This window comes from Balaenoptera borealis (assembly GCF_965194805.1).
Source record: "Balaenoptera borealis genome assembly, chromosome: 3".
Lineage (NCBI taxonomy): Eukaryota > Metazoa > Chordata > Mammalia > Artiodactyla > Balaenopteridae > Balaenoptera > Balaenoptera borealis.
Window position 1 is genome coordinate 1,238,132 of NC_138866.1, and position 19,602 is coordinate 1,257,733.

The following is a 19,602-nucleotide window of genomic DNA, read 5'->3' on the forward strand; positions in this document are numbered from 1 at the left end:
TAAACACTAATTTCCAGGCCACACTTTCTAGTTCAGATTCTGTGCCACGGGGCCTCAAATCTGAATTTCAAAATAAACAAACACTCTCTAGGTGATTCTATTAAGCATGAATGGGGATCAGAGTTTAAATCACAGTACAAAGGTGCCAACCAAATAACTCTTTACTTTGAGTAAAATGAAGTTGTCAATTAACTAAATGTTCTTAAATTTATGGAGAAGTATCTTAAATCCTTCAAAATGGGACATGAGCAGTCAAGGTTAGCCATGAATACCTAACTCTGCAAGGCTTTCTTTTTTAAGGCCAGGTCTGCAAAACAGGAAGCGAGACTGAGGAACTAGTGGATGCATGTGAAAAGGTCAGACAAGCCATGAAATTCACTTTAGGGGAAAAAAATCCACTTAGTACTTATAAAAAATAGAGACAAGTGGGGAAATAAAATGTTCCGTGTTCGCCACATTGGAACGAAGCTCATCCGAAAACTGGGCACCCGGCCTCCACCCCAGAGAAGGCTGCCCATCTCTCCACCTACCACAATGGTTGTCTTTGGGTCTTTGCCTGCCAGCTCCCTCACTGCCATCTCTTCGTCAGGCTGCCCAAAAGTAAAGTAATTTGGATAAAAAGCACCTGCCAATACAACCTGGAAGAGAAACTTATTTTCATGAAGTAACAGCATTATTTTATCACTTTATCTCACCAATATACTAATCTCATCCCAGAATGACATCTACACTATAAAAGATGAGTTCAATGTTAAAAAAAAAACACAGGAACACTGGACCTTTAAACCAATCAAGCAGAAAGTCACAATTCTGGTTACTTCGCCATAACCGAAACACTTTCTACATGTCTTTCCTCCAAGGAGCCTGAGTTCTTCTCAGAATGAGGTTTAGAAAAGAGTGGTGAGTTGAACAAGGATACAAATGATTGTACACACAGAGCCCTGGGGGTTAGCCAACTTCTTCTACATTTTCCCTGACACACTTACTTCTGTGGGTCAGGCCCTTTCCCAAATGTTTAGATAAAATTACAATTAAGACACTTCAATTTAGAGCAGCAGGCTTGCATCCAATATTCACTTCTAAAAGCATGCTGCGAAGAGTCCCTTCTTCAATAAAAATAAACCATGTGAAACATACACCCATGGAAGACTCTCTCCTGAACTTCAAGTAATTTTACATCCAGAAAAACACTCCATTTCCCAGCATCCCCCAGTTTACAGGATCCACCTAGAACCCAATTCTGTATGCGTCAGCCAACACACGGACACATATAAGAGGTACTCCTCCTCTGAGCCCCTACATCAGAAGCACTGGTCACCTTTCTAGGACACATTTCCCTCTACACAATGCCTAGAAGGTTCCATCCAACAAGCTAATTTGATCATGGCCTCCAAAGTTAAAATAATTTTTCAATGCAAGGGAAGAGCCACATAATAATATTAAGAGCATTTTTACTTTCTTAAAAGCCAAAACAAAAGGATCTCTCCAGAAGCAGTAATAACATTTAGCAGTCTTTAGAAACACTCCTCCAGAGATTAGAAATGGGTCTGGATCATCAACTCAATGACATGGAAAACCTAAACTAGGTAAAACCAGAGTTCTTCCTGGTGCCCAAACACAGCATGAACACTATGGACCTAAAATCTCCTGTGAGGCATGATTTGTATCAGAAAGGGGAAATAGGGCTTCCCTGCTGGCGCAGTGGTTAACAATCTGCCTGCCAATGCAGGGGACATGGGTTCGAGCCCTGGTCTGGGAAGATCCGACATGCCGTGGAGCAACTAAGCCTGTGCACCACAACTACTGAGCCTACGCTCTAGAGCCCGCAAGCCACAACTACTGAGCCCGCGAGCCACAACTACTGAAGCCCGTGCGCCTAGAGCCCGTGCTCCACAACAGGAGGAGCCACTGCACTGAGAAGCCCGCACACCGCAACGAAGAGTAGCCCCCGCTTGCCGCAACTAGAGAAAGCCAGGGCGCAGCAACAAAGACCCAACGCAGCCAAAAATAAATAAATTAATTAAATAATAATAAAAAAGGCCATCAGATTTCTAATTAATAACTGTAAGCTTTCCAAATCATTTAAAAAAAAAAAAAAAAGGAGGAAATAAGCACTGTCAAAACCACGAGACCTAATAAGAAGAAAGAACCAGAAAGAGACACCCAGGAAGCTCCAGAGTACCTGCAGGATGAATCGTTGCTTATATGTATACTCTTGGTCCATGACAGGCCGCCGGGAATCAACATACATGTTGAACTGTGAGATTCTAGTCTTCAATTCTTCATATAATTCAGCCACCTAAGAAAAACACATTGGGAGATGATGTCTCCAAGTGATTATGTTATTCAGAATAGCAAACGCCCTAGAAAAGCAGTACATAATGGGGAAAGAATTAGTATGTCTATGGGATGGAACACTGCAGCTATTAAGAACCATATTATTAGGACTTCCCTGGTGGCGCAGTGGTTAAGAATCCGCCTGCCAATGCAGGGGACATGGGTTCGAGCCCTGGTCTGGGAAGATCCCACATGCTGTGGAGCAACTAAGCCCGTGTACCACAACTACTGAGCCTGCGAGCCGCAAGTACTGAGCCCACGCACCACATCTACTGAAGCCCGCATGCTCTAGAGCCTGTGCTCCGCAACAAGAGAAGCCACCACAATGAGAAGCCCGCGCACTGCAACAAAGACCCAATGCAGCCAAAAAATAAATGAAAAAATTTTAAAACTCATTTAAAGAACCATCTTATTAAAGATTAATTAATAAAGAATGGAAAGGATGCTCAATACAATATTAACAGAAAATACCAGGATACAAAGCTGTATATGCTTCATGATCCCAGTTTATAAACACACACGCACACACAGGAAACCACTGCAAATGCACAAACACAGTCATCTACAGGTGTCAGAGGAACAGGAGACCATGATCACAGCCTTTGCTTTAAGTCCTTTAAACACTTCCGAAACCTCTGCCATAAACGTATACTTCCTTTGTGATTAAAAACAAGCTAACAGGGGACTTCCCTGGTGGTGCAGTGATTAAGAATCTCCCTGCCATCGCAGGAGACACGGGTTTGAGCCCTGGTCCGGGAAGATCCCACATGCCGTGGAGCAACTAAGCCCGTGCGCCACATCTACTGAGCCTGCGCTCTAGAGCCTGCGAGCCACAACTACTGAGCCCGTGCACCTTGAGCCCGTGCTCCGCAACAAGAGAAGCCACCTCAATAAAGAGTAGCCCCCGCTCACCGCAACTAGAGAAAGCCCACGTGCAGCAATAAAGACCCAAAGCAGACAAAAATAAATAAATAATTCTATTAAAAAAAAAAAATCAAAAAAAATAAATCTTCTGTAAGGCTGTAGTATTGATACATACAACTTCTCTAATTAAAAATCAACTAAAAATTATGCAAGTCACTTTCTCTGATCAAAATGCAATAAAAACAAAAATATTAACAAAAAAACAAGATACCTAAAAATATTTCTTTCTACCTGGAAACTCAAATATTCTTCTAAAAACTCTGAATCAAGGAGGAAACCGACACTAAAATAAGTTACAGACAGGGATAACAATGAGATCCCTACATGTCACAAATCAATGAGATGTGCCCCAAACTGTGCTCACAAGAAAATTCACAGCTTTAAATACTTTTAATTAGAAAGCTTGAAAGTATTAATAAATTTAATTCTCATCTCAGTAAGACTAAAAACGTAAACCAAGAGACACAGAAAAACTAAATTAATGGAAAAAATTAAAAATCAATTCTTTGAAATCCTCCACCTTCCCCCTCCCCTCAAAACACCTGCACAGTAAAACTGACAAACCAAACGAAGAGTAAGTTCTCTGAAAATAAAAATAAAACAGACAGATTATCTTGCAAACTGTGCAGTAAAGGATTAAGTCAGCAGGCCCAGGTGTCCACACCTTGGACATTCCAAAGAAAGGTTTGGCTCCTGGCAGTTCACCTCCAGGCCCTTGGAATATCCCGCCTTGTAAGAGTGACTTTGTTTACCTGAGGCCTTGGACACAACAAGCAGTTCATGGTAGCAATGTGACCTTTGTATGGTGGGGCCATACAGTATCAGTAACCTCTGGAGGGGCTAAAAACTAAGGAAGTTAAGGTCAGCCATGTGGGCACCCCACACTTATGTAATCAACCCTCAATAAAACCTTGGACGCCAAGGCTTGGGACAGCCTCCCTGGCTTGCGGTACTTCACGGGGGTTGTCACACATCGTGCTGCCCAGACGACTCCACCGGGAGAGGACAGCTGCAAGCTGGCCCCTGGTCTCTCCTGGCTCCTCCCCACCCGCCTCTTACCTTTGCTGACCTTAATCTGTGTCCTTCAGCTGTAGTCAACTGTAACCATGAATGTTAACACATAAATTCTACCAAAGTTGGAAACGAGGATGTACTTCTTGGAATACTCTCTGCTACCCTGGGTATTGCTGGTACTTGATAAACATTTGATAAGTCATCTTTACTTGTATTCAAAGAATTTATAACTTACCTCTCTAATTCTCTTGATTTGAATGTAATTTAACCGTCCCCAGTCAAGTTCATCCTTTAAATACATAAAAGGATAATATTCAATATTAATGTAACAAGTTACAGCTAATTTGGCTACTGTAATACATGTATCTCAGCTAAAAGTATATCCCAAAAAGAATATATACCAGCAAGAAAAATAATATGGCTGACTCTGTAAGAGGTGGCTTTCACGAGTAACTCATGTAGTTATTTTAAGGATACATCTAGGCATGGCAAATTTAAACACACAGACCTATCAACAATCTTTTGAACCTAGTCAGTTTAGAAGGAGAAGAACAACATGCAACCGCGCCCACCCAAAAAAATGAAGGCTAACGGGTTGGTTTTTTCAAGCCCATTATCTAAAACTTTGCTGAAAACAGCGGAAGGAAAAGCTTTGGGTTTCTCAGTTTTGAGCCAACACGCCAAGGCACGTCCCACAGGTATTTAGTGCTGGCAGCTAAGAGGCTCCTGACACAGGAAGGGTCACTACTACCCAGGGGTGGGCGAAAGGCAGTGCGGCTGCCTCTGGGAAGTGACTGCAGCTGAAGGTGGGCCCAGGAGCTGCCCTGGCCTGCGGCCTCTGAGGACCGTCCACAGTGACCTCCGCTCAGGCTGAACGCTGCCAGTTCACACACAGCGCTGAGGCTGAGCTAGAGAAGGCTCGGGAAGCTTCCATGACACAGGCAGCCATCCACAAAGAAACAGCTCACTGACCTTCGGATGCCGCAGCTCTCCTCTTTGTCTGCAAGTCTGCCAAGCCTAAAAACAAATGAACCAGAGTTTCAAAATACTTTATTCGCTAACCGAATTTTTTTAAGTCCAATTTCAACACATTTTGACCACAGAAAATTTACAAATTTAATTTTTCCAATCTACTTCATAGAATTGGACTCCCACCCTCATCTTCTTCTCCCAACACAATTTTTTTTTTTTGTCTGTGCCGCGAGGCTCGCAGGATCTCAGCTCCCCGACCAGGGATGGCACCTGCGCCCCCTGCAGTGGAAGCGTGCAGTCCTAACCACTGGACCGCCAGGGAAGTCCCCATCTCCCAACACACTTTGCTTACTACTGGACATCGGCACCCCTCATGGCGCTTCCGGTGGAGACGGCGTGTGCTGACAAGCGGTGGCAGCCGCCTTCACAGCTCGCACTGGGAAAACCTACCCTGAACGCTTCGACAAGCGCAGCACAGTCACTCTTACTGTTGCCACAGAAATCCACTTTGTTCCTGTAAACAGACGACAAAGAGTGTCACTGGACACCATTAAAACACTATGACTTTTAAAAATATGAATGTTAAATACCTATATCCATCAAGATGCTGCCTAAAAGGCATCACAAAAAAATTCTTCAAAGAAAGAGATGCCGCTAACAAGAGAAAAAACAAAGAGAAGGTAAGACTGTTGGAGCAGCCTTACATTACCCTCCATTACCGCTTCTCAGCTCCCACACTCACCTATAATAACACACTCATCTAGACAGCCAAACACATGTCCGAGGACTATGAGTTTACCGAGCTGCTGATTAACAGGAAGTTGGGCTAAAACTCTTCCTAAGAAGGTCAATTCACCATCATGGGGGTTTTCATCTTCTCTCTGCCTGCTCACCGCAAGTGCTCCAACCTTTATAAAATAAATTAGTGCGATTAGCAAGCACTGATTTATTCACACTCTTTTCTTCCTTAAGGCAGGGAGTTTAAAACAGGAAACGACCAAATTTTGGTGAATAAGGTTCTAAAAGATACCTAAGTCAACTTATGAAAGATTGATACTAAAGTTTTTTAATTCGTTTTTTGATACTCAGAACACATTTTATTATTTTTTAATGCTGGGAGGTGACGCTCAAGCTACCCCCACAAAAGTCTACTTAAGTCCCAGATTTAACGAACATGGCACGCACAGCACTAAACCAAACCTCCAACCACCACATCACGTGGTCACTCACAGCCAAAACGTACAGACTGTGCACAGAAAACGACGTCCTCAACTTGACTAAGTGTATTTTACGGACGCCCAAGCAGGTACCCAAGGTATCAGAGGCAGCCCCAGCTCTGAGGGCCCGAGGCAGAATGTCCACAGCCCCAACAGGTGGCGGCGCCGAGGCCGGGGCACTGGGCACTCACTGCAAGCAGCGAGAGCGGAGCGCGGGTCGGAGGAGAGTCAGAGAACGCGCAGGAGCAGAGCAGGGCTCCCAGCAACAGGAAGAGGAGAGGCCAGCATGAGGGTGAAGAGCAGAACCAGAGGGCAAGTGGGGAGGAGGCTGGCGGAGCCAGGGCGGGAGAGCAGAGCTCCACGGCTGCATCTCCTATCCAGCGCTTCTCAGCCCCGCCAACAAACCGCAATCCCCCGTCGGGGGGCGGGGGTGGGGGGGTGAGAGAGTAGGAGCTTCAGCTTCAGACAACTAACAAAGCTGGTCTGAACAACATATATAAAATCTGGAATCAAAAATTAGTCATGACATGCTTTTCCAAGCAAATGCTGATTACTTACAACTGTCAAAATACCTTAAAGATATACACAGTATGAAGCTTTTAAAATTCACCCAAAAAATCTTAGCTTTTCCTAACACGAACAAGTATCAGATGGTCCCACCTCCTTTAGCAGAAGGATGGTGCGTTCAATGTCACTCAGGCTAGGTGGAGAAAGGGCTGTTGCCAGCAGAGCCCTCGGTTCACCCATATCAAGTAATTTCACTTTCAATATTGTGCTTCCTAATGGACAACGCTGAAAAGAACAAAACTTAAATTTAGAAACAGTAAAAATAAGTAAATCAATTAACCTATTCACATGACTAGTACTTTAGAAAGAGAAGTAGAGAAAAAGAAGAAAGGAAAACAGAAAGGGGTGGGAGAAGAAGAGAGAGAAATGGGAGATGAAGAGATGGGGGAAGAGAAGGAGAGGGAGAGAGATAAAGAAGGCAAGATGGAAAAGGGAAAGGGTGAGAAAGAAAGGAGAGGAAGCGGGAGAGAGGGAGAGAAAGGAGAGAGAGGCAGGAGAGGAAAGACAGAAGCCAGTTCCACAGCACGAACTATAAAAGCACACAGCAGCAGCGTCTGTGGACAGTCCTCCTATGGGGCCAGAAACGTGACATGGGTGTCAAGTCCCTCACTGGTGCTTAGTGAACAGAAGTCAGTTCTGTGATTAAAGACAAGTTTGATCAGAAGTAATTTTTCTGGGATCAAAATCACATGACACTCAAAATTATATTACTTAAACTATTCAGCAAAACTGTCTACAAAAAACAAACTATGTCATAAAGATGACCAAAGTTTATTACCAACATCTCAGGAATGACGTGGTCGGGGATGGAGCTGTCCCAGAAATCCTTGTATATGAGTCTGTAACAGTATCCTTTAGACACTCGTCCAGCACGGCCTGCAAAGGAGAAACATTCAAACTGTGGCATTAATTACTTTAACACTAGCATAAAGATATATTTAAGAATAACCATTAAATATTAAGAAAAACTTCCGTTATCTTCTACCAAACCAGGTCAGTTTGGTAAAAACTTCAGTATAAGTCAGTGTTAGAAGTGATCTTCTATATACAGATTAAGTGCTGACTCCTACTCAGTGATGTATAGTGGAAAATCCAATGCATATTTCTAAAGAGAACCACCTTGGCCCCAAAATACAATGGCAATCAAAACATTTAAAATACCACACATCTCCTGCAAATGCATAGTTCATACTGGTAAAAATACAGAGATCACCAAACGAAAGTAATCAAGTTGGCAAGAGAAGCCCCAGTGAAACGGCTGGTTGTTACCCATCCCAACACCTCTGCAAAGGCGTCCTTCAAGACAATGGCTTCATATGAAATGAGTGATCACATGCAAACAGCTCAAAACCAGGCCTGGACCACGGAGACCATCCTATAAACGACTGTTCTCTTGTGATGGTATTGCTTGTGCAATGGAAACTCCTTTATCCCCAAACATAATAAAATCTGAGAGAGAGGAGACAGGTGGGGAGGGGGGATCCTTCACAAATACTCAGCTTTTAAAAAATGGGGCAGCCCAGGGAGGAGCTTTCCTTCCCCACCTGTGGAGCCTGGACCCCTGCCCCCTTCGGCCCCCACCCACCTGTCCTGACACAGGAGACTGAGTGCAGAGTCCAGACTGCTGCCTCCGCCACCATCTACCCGCCGTATCTTCAAATGACAGGACTGTCTAAATGGAAAATCCCAAGGTAATGACAAAACCAAAGTCAACTCCTAGAACTAATCGGTGAAATCAGCAAGTCACAGAGCACAATACCAACACACAAAAATCAATCACATTTCTATACACTAGAAATGAACATGTGAAAACCGGAATTAAAAATGCCATCACAATCATTATAATCCCTCCAAATTAAACTGAATACTTAGGTGTAAATCTAGCAAAACATATACAGGGATCTGTATGCTGAAAATAACACAATGCTGATTAAACAAATCAAAGACGACCTAAATAAAGGGAGACACACTATGTTCAGGGATACGCAGCTTCATCATAGCAAATATATCAATTCTCCACAAACTGATGTACAGGTTAACACAATTCCTAGCAAAATCACAGGAGGCTTTTTTTGTGTGTGAATATAGACAAGATCATTCTAAAGTCTATATGGAAAGGCAAAGTAGAATAGCTAAAACAATTCTGAAAATGAAGAATAAAGTGGGAGGAATCCATCTGTTTCGTGATAAGTCTTACTATACAGTGATCAAGACAGTGTGGTATTGGTGGAGAGAAAAACACACAGATAATAGAACATAATGAAGAATCAGAAATAGACCCAGACAAGTACACCCAAGCGATGTTTCACAAAGGTACAGAAGCCTTCAATGGGAGGAGAACAGTGGTGCAGGAACAACTGGGCATCCATAAGCAAACCTCACACCATCTACAAAAGTTAATTCAAATGGATCACAGATACAAATGCAAAACATATCTATGAAATATCTAGAAGAAAACACAGGAGAAAAATCTTTGCAACCTAGGGCTAGGTGAAGAGTTTTACACATGACACCAGAGGCATGATACATAAAATGAGAAACTGATAAATTAGACCACACCAAAATTTAAAACTTTTTTTCTATGAAATACCCTGTTAAGAGGATTAAAGGACAAAATATAGACTGGGGGAAATATTTGGAAACCACCTATCTAATAAAGGACTATATCTAGGATATATAATATAAAGTACTCCCAAAACTCAACAATAAAAATACAAACAATCCAGTTAGAAAATGGGCCAAAGACTTGAACAGACATTTCACTGAAGAGATACAGAAGACAAATAAGCATAAGAAAAGATATTTAACTTCATTAGCATTAAGGAAATGCAAATTAGAATTGCAACGAGATATTATTATGTACCTTTTAGAATGGCTAAAATAAAAAATAGTGGTATACCAAATGCTGGCAAGGATGTGAAAAAAACAGATCTCACACATTGCTGGTAGAACTGTAAAATGGTACAGCCACCATGGAGATAGTTTGGGGCAGTTTCTTATAAAAGCAAACATATACTTACCATACCACCCAGTAATTGCACTCCTGGGCTTTTATCCCAGAGAAATGAAATTTTATGTCCACACAAAAACTTGTACATCAACATTCACAGTGGCTTTATTTGTAATCGCCAAGAGCTAAAAACAGCTCAAATGTCCCTCAACAGGTGAATGGTACTGTTGACCTTAAAAATAAAATAATAATTGGGGCTTCCCTGGTGGTCCAGTGGTTAAGACTCCATGCTCCCAATGCAGGGGGCCTGGGTTCGATCCCTGGTCAGGGAACTAGATCCTGCATGCCACAACTAAAAGATCCCAAGTGCCACAAGTAAAAGATCCCGAGTACCGCAACTAAGACCTGGTGCAGCCAAATAAATAAATAAATGTCTAAATAAATAAATAAATAAATAAAAACAGTAATTTTACCAGCAAAAATGGGTTTATTCAGAAATAGCAGAGAATTGCAATTTGGGACAAGCAAGCTATGGTAAAAACCACAGGCAAGTCCTATATAAAGAAGAGGAACATTATTTTATAGAGAAAAAGGAGGAAGCTGGGAGGGGTTGTTTTGAACACAAGTCCACTGGAGAAAAGCGAGAGTTCAGGGTGGGGACAGTTTCTCATTGGCCGAGTTGCTGGGGCAGATGATTTCTTGTAGGAGATGCAAGGCACAGTTTTTCCTGTTGGGGCGTATAACTGATGCTTCTTTCCTGTTGCTGGTTCTTGTTGGCTTCTGAAGTTGACAACTCTTCCTGTAACTGAGCTCCAGTGGTACTTCAGGTGGTACTGCACAAGAGCGCCCCCTTCTGACCTCCCCCCTCCATTTTAGTGAGGTTTCCCTTTACTAATTTTCAAAATACAATGGAATATTATTCAGCAATAAAAAGGAAACTTTTGACACATGCAGCAACTTGGATGGAGCTTAAGGACACTACAGATAGTGAAGGAAGCCAATCTTAAAAGGTTACATGCGGTATGATTCCACCTAATAATGTCCTTGAAAGGCCGCAGCTACGGCTATGAAGAAGGGGTTTGAGGTTGGCAGAAGAGTGGCAGGGGACAGTGTGACTAAAGATGCAGCACCAGGCAGCTCCTTCAAGGCAGCTGGAACAGCTCTGTGTTCTGACCGTGGCGGTGGCTACACATGGGATCAACTGGAGAGAAGCCTGCACGGTGTGAACCTGGGCAACTGACTAGGGTCCGCGGTCCAGCCCTGTGCTGACATCAGCTGCCTGGGCTGACGCTGCACCGAGGTAGGAGGTGTCACCACTAACAAGCTGAGATGCTGGGGCTAGGGTTCAAGGGACTCTACATACTATTTTTGCAACTTCCTGTATGGGAAAAATTTTCTAATCATAGAAACTTTGAACATACAAAAAGACAAAGGATACAATTCCTATAATCTCAAGACTGACCCAAAAATAATCACTTTAAACATTTTTGTATATCTATTGGGTTGGCTTTTTTCCATTATACCTTATGGCAAAAACCAAACGAACTTTTTGGCCAACAATATTTCTAGTCACTTCTTCTAAGCATAGTTTTATGTTCTGGGTTTTTTTTGGCGGGGGGTGGGGGGTGGGGGGCGGGGTTGAGATGATTATAACAATACATAAGGTTTTTCCAAGGTGATGAGAAGCTCTCTATGACCGTATATCAGTGACTCCTTAATCATTCTCTTTTTTTAAAATTAATTAATTTATTTATTATTTTTTGGCTGTGTTGGGTCTTCATTGCTGCGCGTGGGCTTTAGTTGTGGCGAGCAGGGGCTACTCTTCGTTGTGGTGCGTGGGCTTCTCATTGCGGTGGCTTCTCTTGTTGCGGAGCACAGGCTCTAGGCACGCAGGCTTCAGTAGTTGTGGCTTGCAGGCTCTAGAGCACAGGCTCAGTAGTTGTGGCGCACGAGTCTAGTTGCTCCGCAGCCTGTGGGATCTTCCTGCACCAGGGCTCGAACCCATGTCCCTTGCACTGGCAGGCGGATTCTTAACCACTGCGCCACCAGGGAAGTCCCTTAATCATTCTCTCTTAATCCCTCTCCAGGCAAGTCATTTCAAGAGAGGTAACACGGCAACATGGTTAAAGCTGCGGGCTGCAGCCGGACGTCTGGGTCGTAGTCTCGGTCCCAGCACTTCCCAGGGTAACCCGAGCAGGCTACTCCTTCTGTGTGTCGACTGCATCACTGAGAAGTCGGGGTGTTAACAGCACGCTACCTCACTGGGGGAATGAGGGGTAAATGCGTAAGTACACGGAAAACACTTAGACTCGTGCCTGGCCTGTGGCGAGCATTCAGTAAATGTGGCCTCTATTCTGTTTTTTGATGTGGTAGCTTTGTGCCCCCACCCAGCAGGTACTCTTGGAGCAGTCCCTCAGCTGTCCTCCCCGAAGGCTCTCTCATAAAGCACAAGCTGCGTCTCGGCCCATGGCGAGAAGGCTGTGCCCTGGAGCCGCTCCCCGCAGGTGACTGCACGGCCACTGTGGACAAAGCCCCCCCCCCGACACCCTGGCCCCGACAAACGACTCCACGCCCTCGTCTCCCCAGCAATACACCACGTGCGCTCGCAGGAAAGGCTGAGCCCTCCGAGGAGCCAGCTGAGCTCAGGAAAAGATCATCCCAGAAGGATCAACACCTGGAGAGAAGTCAGAGGAAGGACGAGCAGCAGTTACCGAGCGCCCCGCTCGGCTCCCGTGACTAGTCCCCGCGGAAGATGGCGGGCGCTCGTCCAGCAGGTGCGACGGCTCTTACCTGCTGCAGTGCACACGAGGAGGGTCGTGGATTTGAACAGAGTCTGCCAGTATGAGATGCTGCTGCTTAGAACTTAAAACCGGTTCCAATAAAGGAAATCTCTGAATAAGACTAAACGTACAAAAAGCAAAAAATTCAAGAAGACACCCGAATGTGCCACCAACTCCTATTATTGTGCTGGAACGCAAATGCCTTACCTTTTCTCTGATCACAACTGGTTTTAGAGGCCCAACTCAATCGCAGGCTCTGGTAATTCGTATCTTCATCACAAACCAGAGTTCTAGTCAAACAAAAATCTATAACTGTCATTTAAAAAAGGGAATGTAAATACCAGGCTAGCAAGAAATAATTGCGTAACAATCACAATGCATAGCGATAAGACAATTTATGAAACACACAGCCTTTAGAATTAGTGTACACACAGAAGCCTCTGGAAATGCACCGGCCATTCCCGACTGCCTAGGACGGGGAGGCTGGGGTCACATTCTTTCTTCTAAGTCCTGGGAGTCTGGGCAGACAGAATATATGCCCTGTAAGAGCCCACACGCCATAACACGAGCCTACGCGGGCTGCAGCGACAGGCCAGCCGCACGGGGCTGCGCAGAAGCACGGCTGAAGTGGGGGACTGCCAGGCCCCAATCCCGTGTGTGTGCTGGCGGGGCGGGGGGACAGCTGCTCAGCATCTCTGTGCTTCAGTGTCCTCCCCTGCAAAACCCAGGGACAGGAGCCCCGGCAGCTCTTCCCAGGACAGGCCCCGCCCCGCCCCTCGGAGGAGAGCAGGAGAGCCGGCGGGCTGGTGCTGGTGCCTGTCCCCGCCCGCCACGTGCTCGGCCTACCCCTCAGGGCCACTTCCCTCCTCAAGAACCTCCTGCTCATTAACTACCCCACCACGACCATCCCTCCTTGCTGGCTCCCCAGGGCTCTTGAACACTCCTCCCGCCATAATGTTTGGGGATCTCAATTCCCATAAAAACGGTGCTGGCAGCACCCCGGCCCTCGGTTTCGTGACCCCATCTTCCACCTGTCTCAGCATCTCCTTCCCACCGCCCTGCCTGAGCCCCCTCCTCAATCTCAACTTCACGCATCCTTCCCTAGCAGCAGACCTCTTCCCTCTCCCCGTCCTGTAACCCTACCGCAGCAGTCCTTAATCCCTACAAACGGACCTGCAATCTGTGCGTGTCAGGACCTGCTAAACTGTCCCTGCCCCTCCGCCTCCTGACCTTCCTTCCCTCCTGACCGAGCCACGGGCTCCCAGCCCCCACCGTGACCGCTCCACACATCCGCCTCGACCCCTGGCCTCCCGTCACCCTGCTCTGCTCAGCTGACTCGACCCCAGGCCTGCTGGTCACAGCTCTCCACCTACACTGCGCAGCCCAAGTGGCAGGAGGGAAAAAGAGAAACAAAACGGGCTGCAGGATGAAGGCGCCCTTTCAGCTCCCGGTGGCCAGCGGCCCTCGGGACTCAGGCTGCCCCGTCCATCCAGCCTCCTCACACCTCCAGCGCTCTGTCCTGCTCGCTTTCAGCTGAGGCCCGGCCTCTGGCTCACGGGGAAAGCAGAGGCCATCACAGGACCCTGCGCCCCCTCGGCAGCACCCCTCCGCCCACATCGGCCTTCTCCCCAGCATGGGGCCCGAGCCCCGCCCCCACGGCCGGCTCCCCCGCGTCCTCTGCGCCTCTGGGCCCCGCGCCGCCCGGCACACACGTTCTCCCGGCCCCGCCGCCGCTGCGGCCGCTGCCCCGGGTCTCCGCCCGCCCGCCACAGAAACCGCCTCCGGAGCGCCGTCTGGCTTCGCGGCCCCCGGGGCCTCGGCGCCGACCCTCCGCGACCCCTCCAGGCCGGCCGCGCCTCCACAGGCTCCCCGCCTTGAACCGCCCCTCGTGCTCCCCGGGCGGCGCGGAGCCCTGGCCCTAACCTCCTCAGGGCCGCCACCGGGACACCCGCCGGCGTCTCAACAGCCCGGGCCAGTCTCCGCCGGCTCCCGGGGGTGGGCGCACGGCGGGGAGTCACCACGAGCCGTGAAACCTCCGCACCCGGCCCCTCAGCAAGTCAAGCCCCGCGGGCTGCGCCCAGGAACGGCCGCTTCCGCCTCTGCCCCCGCGCTCCGCTCCTAAGGCGCCCGACTCCCACCCGCCCTCTCCTCGGCCTCGTCTCCGTCTCCCCCACCCCCGTCCCCCCCACAGGCTGTCGAGCAGACCTGACGCGCCGTCGCTCCTCCCTCACAAGTCGCTGACGTCCCGGCTCCCTCGGGAAAAGCTGGAGTCTCCGACGCCCTGGCGGCCTCCCGCCTGGTGCCCTGGTGCCCTGGTGCCCGTGACCTCCCTGACCTCGCCCCGTCCAGCTGGCCCGGCCTCCCGGCTGTGCGGCGCTCTTCCTTCAGGGACTTGGCGCCTCCTGTCCCTTCTACAGAAACGCCCCTCCCGCAGATGCCCCCCACCGGCCGCTGCCCCGCTCCTCCACCCCTTCCTCTGGACATGCCGCAGTCTACCTGACGGCACGTGGTTACCTGTCTAACTGATGGCCCGCCTGTCAACACCCGCCCCCCATGTGTCAGGAGAACGGAGCCTCGCCTGTTGGCGCACTGTCCCCCCAGCACCTGGACGGCCGCCGGCACAGACGGAGCACTGCCGGGGCGCCGGCTCATCTGTCCCAGCCACGCTGGCCACCTTGCTGCTCCTCGCACCTGCTCCCCACGCTGTCCCGCCTCTTTCCACGCTCACTCCTCACCCAAGTCACGCCGTCCTCAGCTATCACGTCCTCACAGAGGTGTTCCCACAGCGCCCCATCTAAAAGGTCATTTACCCAATTCACTGTAATCCCTTTCTCTGATTTATCTCCCTACATAACATTTACCTCGACCTGAAATTGCACCTATTTTTTCCCCTGCCAATTGCCTGTCTCTCCCACCGAAGACAACACGCCTCACTCGCCCCGTCCGCCTGCCCACCACCGAGAACAGCGCCCGGCAAGCGTCAGGCTCCCGAACATGAATTAACGCAACCTCACAAAGTGATCAAGGACACACACGTGGGAGACCAGACTACGAGTGGCCTCACCCCGAGCTGACGCGGTGTCTTTCTCAACGACCGGCAGCCACCGGGCGGACTCGGGCTCCTCCCTCCGGTCACTATGTCCAGCGGGGGCAGCCCCAAAGCTCTCTCCCACTGCCCGCAGCGCCCGGGAACGCCCCGATCGCTTCCTGTGTGTGTTTGTAGCCGCGCCGCAGAGGCTGCCCGGCTGAACGGACCCGTGAGCTCAGAGGAGGGCGGGGAGAGAGAAGTACAGGAGGAACTTCGGAACCCACTTTCCTACATTCTCTCCTCCAGAACAGGGGAAGAGACGGGGAAGAACAACTCCTGAGGGACACACAGGCTACAAATTCTATGGTTTACGCTGTGAGGAAAACAGCAGGATCTCACCGTATTTGACGTCTGGAACCGTGACAGAACTCTCCGCAATGTTGGTGGACAGAATGATCTATCAAACATCAAAAAAAGAATCTGACATGCTCACTATATACAGGAAATCATTAGGTATTGGGCTCAAATTCTGAAATGAGCCATTTTTTCCATTTTATACAGAAGTCACAGTTAGTCAAGGGTCCTGGGGGCGGGGGACGAGGAGGAGGAGTCAGTGCAGTGCGGGCTCAGCAGCCAAGCCTGCTCTGAACCCCAGCTCTGCTCCACCCCAGCGGAGGACCCTAGACTACTTAACCTCAGTTTTCTCATCTATAAAATGGAGATAACGATAGTATCCTCCCTATCACTTGAGTTAATAAATGTGAAATGCTTAGAACTGCTCCAGGCGTGAACCAAGTGCTCAATAAGTATTAGCTATTACCTGTAGTACCAGCATCCAATCATTGGACACCTACTTCGTGTCAGGCACTGTAGCACTACCACAAGTTAAGTATGGACATATATTATTAAAATTAACCTTCCTAACAGCTCTGCAAGGTAAATATTATCGACTCTACTTTCCAACAGTAAAATTAAGTCTGAGAAGCGATGTGCTCAGAGGCACACACCTACAGGGGACAGAGACCCATGGCATCTGTCCAACTCCCCACGCATGCTCTTAACCCCTACACCTCAATGTTAAGATACAGCCTTTTCCTGGTGGAATCATTCCAGGGGTCCAGTGGAAGCCCCTGATGTACAGAAAACCAGGCCCATGCAACACAGAAGGTTCATAAAAGCAGCAGGCAAGAAACAGGGCAAAGACAGCTCTCCCTGACCTCAGATATGATAGCTTCAGGGGGTCCTGGAATTACCCAGGGGCACAGAGCACAACCAGGCTAAAGTTCCCAGGAAGGTCTGCAGTACATAAGAGCCCTGAGTTGCCATGCAAGGTCTAGGCTGCCTCTAGAGATGCAGAACCTTCTCACTGGAATCAAGGGGGCTGGGCTGCATGTCTGGGGTCCCTGATGATCTCAAGCAGCACTAGAAGGGCTGTGATAAGACAATCCCATCATTCACACACACACAAAAAATTAAAGAAATACTCTTAAACCAGGACTAAGAATGTGGGTTCTAACCAAAATCTCCAGAGCAGTGCCAGGGACAAGAGAACAGTCCCCCAGTTTGAGAACTGCTGGGAGTAAGAGGCACTGAAATCCGCTAGAAATAATGTCCTGAGGCTGAGGAAATAAAAAACTTTAGCAAACTGATTTATAAAATAAAGACAAAATGAAATAACAGACTTGGCTCATCAGGCAAGTGCTTGTTTAGGTGACTAACCACCAGCTACAGAACATATCGTACAAACAGCTGGAATGTCAGCACTTCTCATTAGCAGAGTCTCTAAGGAAAATGAACCTAAGTGCTCAGAACTGGTCTCCCAGCTGTCCTACCTTTCTGTACCCAGGCACTGGACTTAAAAACACGTTATTCTGTTCTTCCAAAGTCACACTTGAATGGAGTGGATAGACCTGTAACCTAAGAAAGAAGTAAATGAAATAAAATATCCATAAAGAGAAGATATATATGAAAATGAATAACTACTCATTGAGATAATTAAAATTATTTAAGCTAGAAACAATACAATGCTTTACAAGTAAAAATACAACAGTATCATTTTAAACACACCTTTTATGAACCATGTTTGTGAGAATTTCATGCATATAGTTTATTTCACCCAGACCTAGGGAAGAAAAGAAGTGGAGGGGGAAAAAAAGATCTGTATTTATTTCTAAAAAACAACCTTTAAATTAAGATGACATCTTTTATAAATACGGCTCTACCAATTCATTTTATCTGACTTTTTTATCCTCTTCACCTAAATATATCAGAATTACAAGTGAAAAATGCATAATGACACTGACTACCAGTAACTCAAAAATATGAGAAAAACCATATTCTTTCTATGTTTTCCTTTCCACAGCAATGACTGCCTGTGAGTGCTGGCCATATGAGATGAGTAATTTTACATTCCTCTCTTCCCCCCACTGGTTTTCCAAATGTCCTACTTTGATTATGCAAAATTTTACAACCAAAAAATAATATTTAAAAAGTCCTGGTCACAGAGATGTGTTAAATTTTTTTCATAAGGTTCATATTTGTAAATAAAGCATGATTGCAGATATAATTAGTTAAGATGAGGTCACAGTGGAGAAGAATAGGCCTTTATTACAATAGGACTGGTGTCCTCGTAAGAAGACACCCGCACAGAAAATGCCATGTAACGATCAAGGCAGAGATAGAAGTATTGCAGCCACAAGCCAAGGAGGGCCAAAGACTGACAGCCAAGAAAAGCTGGGAGGAGTCAAGGAAGGATTCTACCCAGAGCCTCAGAGGGAGCAGGGCTCCGCTGACACCCTGATTTTGAACTTCTAGTCTCCAGCAGAGTGAGAGAATAAATTTCTCTTGTTCTAAGCTTTCCGGTTTATAGCACTTTGTTACAGCAGCCCTAAAAAAACTAACACAGAACCATTCCCAAAAGATCAATTAATGAAATAAATGTATTGTCAAATGAACTCACATAAACACATAACAGAAAAACAACAAACTAAACTGTAGAATATCATTTATACATATTTTATTCAGGCAATGATCAGCAGTTAGAAAACATTTATTTCACGTCAGGTGTTCTTAAGATAGTACTGCCCTGACTCTACTTTGGTCATTTCTTCCTTGATACAATATTATGCACACAGCAATCACTGACAAATATTTATTGGGACAAATGCAACTCCACACCACTGTCAGCTAATGCTTGTTTTCTGGAAATAAAACTAATCCGTATCAACCTAAGCAAAACATGATCAAAGTTTTAAACTCTCATGTTGCATTCCAAAGTAAAATGTCACTCTTATTCATGCTTTTTGTTCTCCACCACAATTAGCACAAATACTCATATGTTCTACATATTACCTTCCAACAAGAAAAAATACATGAATTATTGTCATAAGGTTTCATCAAGCTATACCGCTTGATTAAAAAATCATAATCATCATTTTGAAAAAGTACAATTTAACAAAAATTAATCTTTAAGTATCTTAAGAGATTATTTTGTCAAATACTGAAGAAAAAGGAACTCAAGGGCTACCTTGATGATCTTCATGGTATTACAATAATGATATTATTATTAAATAAGCTTTAAATACAGATTGATGACAATTACTTCACATTTATAACCATATATATGAAATAGCAAATTTAACATAGCCTATTTTTTCTGAAGGGGGTCAGACTGCCCTCAAAAAGTTAAACTCTTCATTATCAACGTTTTTAGCAAGACAAAGGTTATAGTAAGAGTCAAACTGAAAAATCACATTTATTCACATTCCCAGAGTCTAAAAATAATAAACCTGCACTACAAATACCACTTTTCAC

At 46.4% G+C, this 19,602-nt stretch overlaps 1 protein-coding gene and 1 long non-coding RNA gene across 2 annotated transcripts in view; one reads left to right on the plus strand and one right to left on the minus strand.

The window, feature by feature from the left end:
• Positions 1-19,602, plus strand: part of LOC309626659 — a 191,802-nt gene that overhangs the window by 89,778 nt on the left and 82,422 nt on the right. The window lies entirely within an intron of this gene.
• The window catches only part of TDRD9 (tudor domain containing 9), a gene marked incomplete at its 5' end in the record, with an annotated part of 112,210 nt that overhangs the window by 33,833 nt on the left and 58,775 nt on the right, over positions 1-19,602 (minus strand). Inside the window, 13 exons of the mRNA XM_082387599.1 lie at positions 531-638; positions 2,183-2,299; positions 4,511-4,564; positions 5,248-5,292; positions 5,698-5,761; positions 5,838-5,901; positions 5,990-6,155; positions 7,125-7,256; positions 7,810-7,907; positions 12,969-13,073; positions 16,189-16,246; positions 17,622-17,706; positions 17,857-17,911. Of these exons, the coding sequence (XP_082243725.1) occupies positions 531-638; positions 2,183-2,299; positions 4,511-4,564; positions 5,248-5,292; positions 5,698-5,761; positions 5,838-5,901; positions 5,990-6,155; positions 7,125-7,256; positions 7,810-7,907; positions 12,969-13,073; positions 16,189-16,246; positions 17,622-17,706; positions 17,857-17,911 (1,151 nt within the window). The remainder of the gene's footprint in view (positions 1-530; positions 639-2,182; positions 2,300-4,510; positions 4,565-5,247; positions 5,293-5,697; positions 5,762-5,837; positions 5,902-5,989; positions 6,156-7,124; positions 7,257-7,809; positions 7,908-12,968; positions 13,074-16,188; positions 16,247-17,621; positions 17,707-17,856; positions 17,912-19,602) is intronic.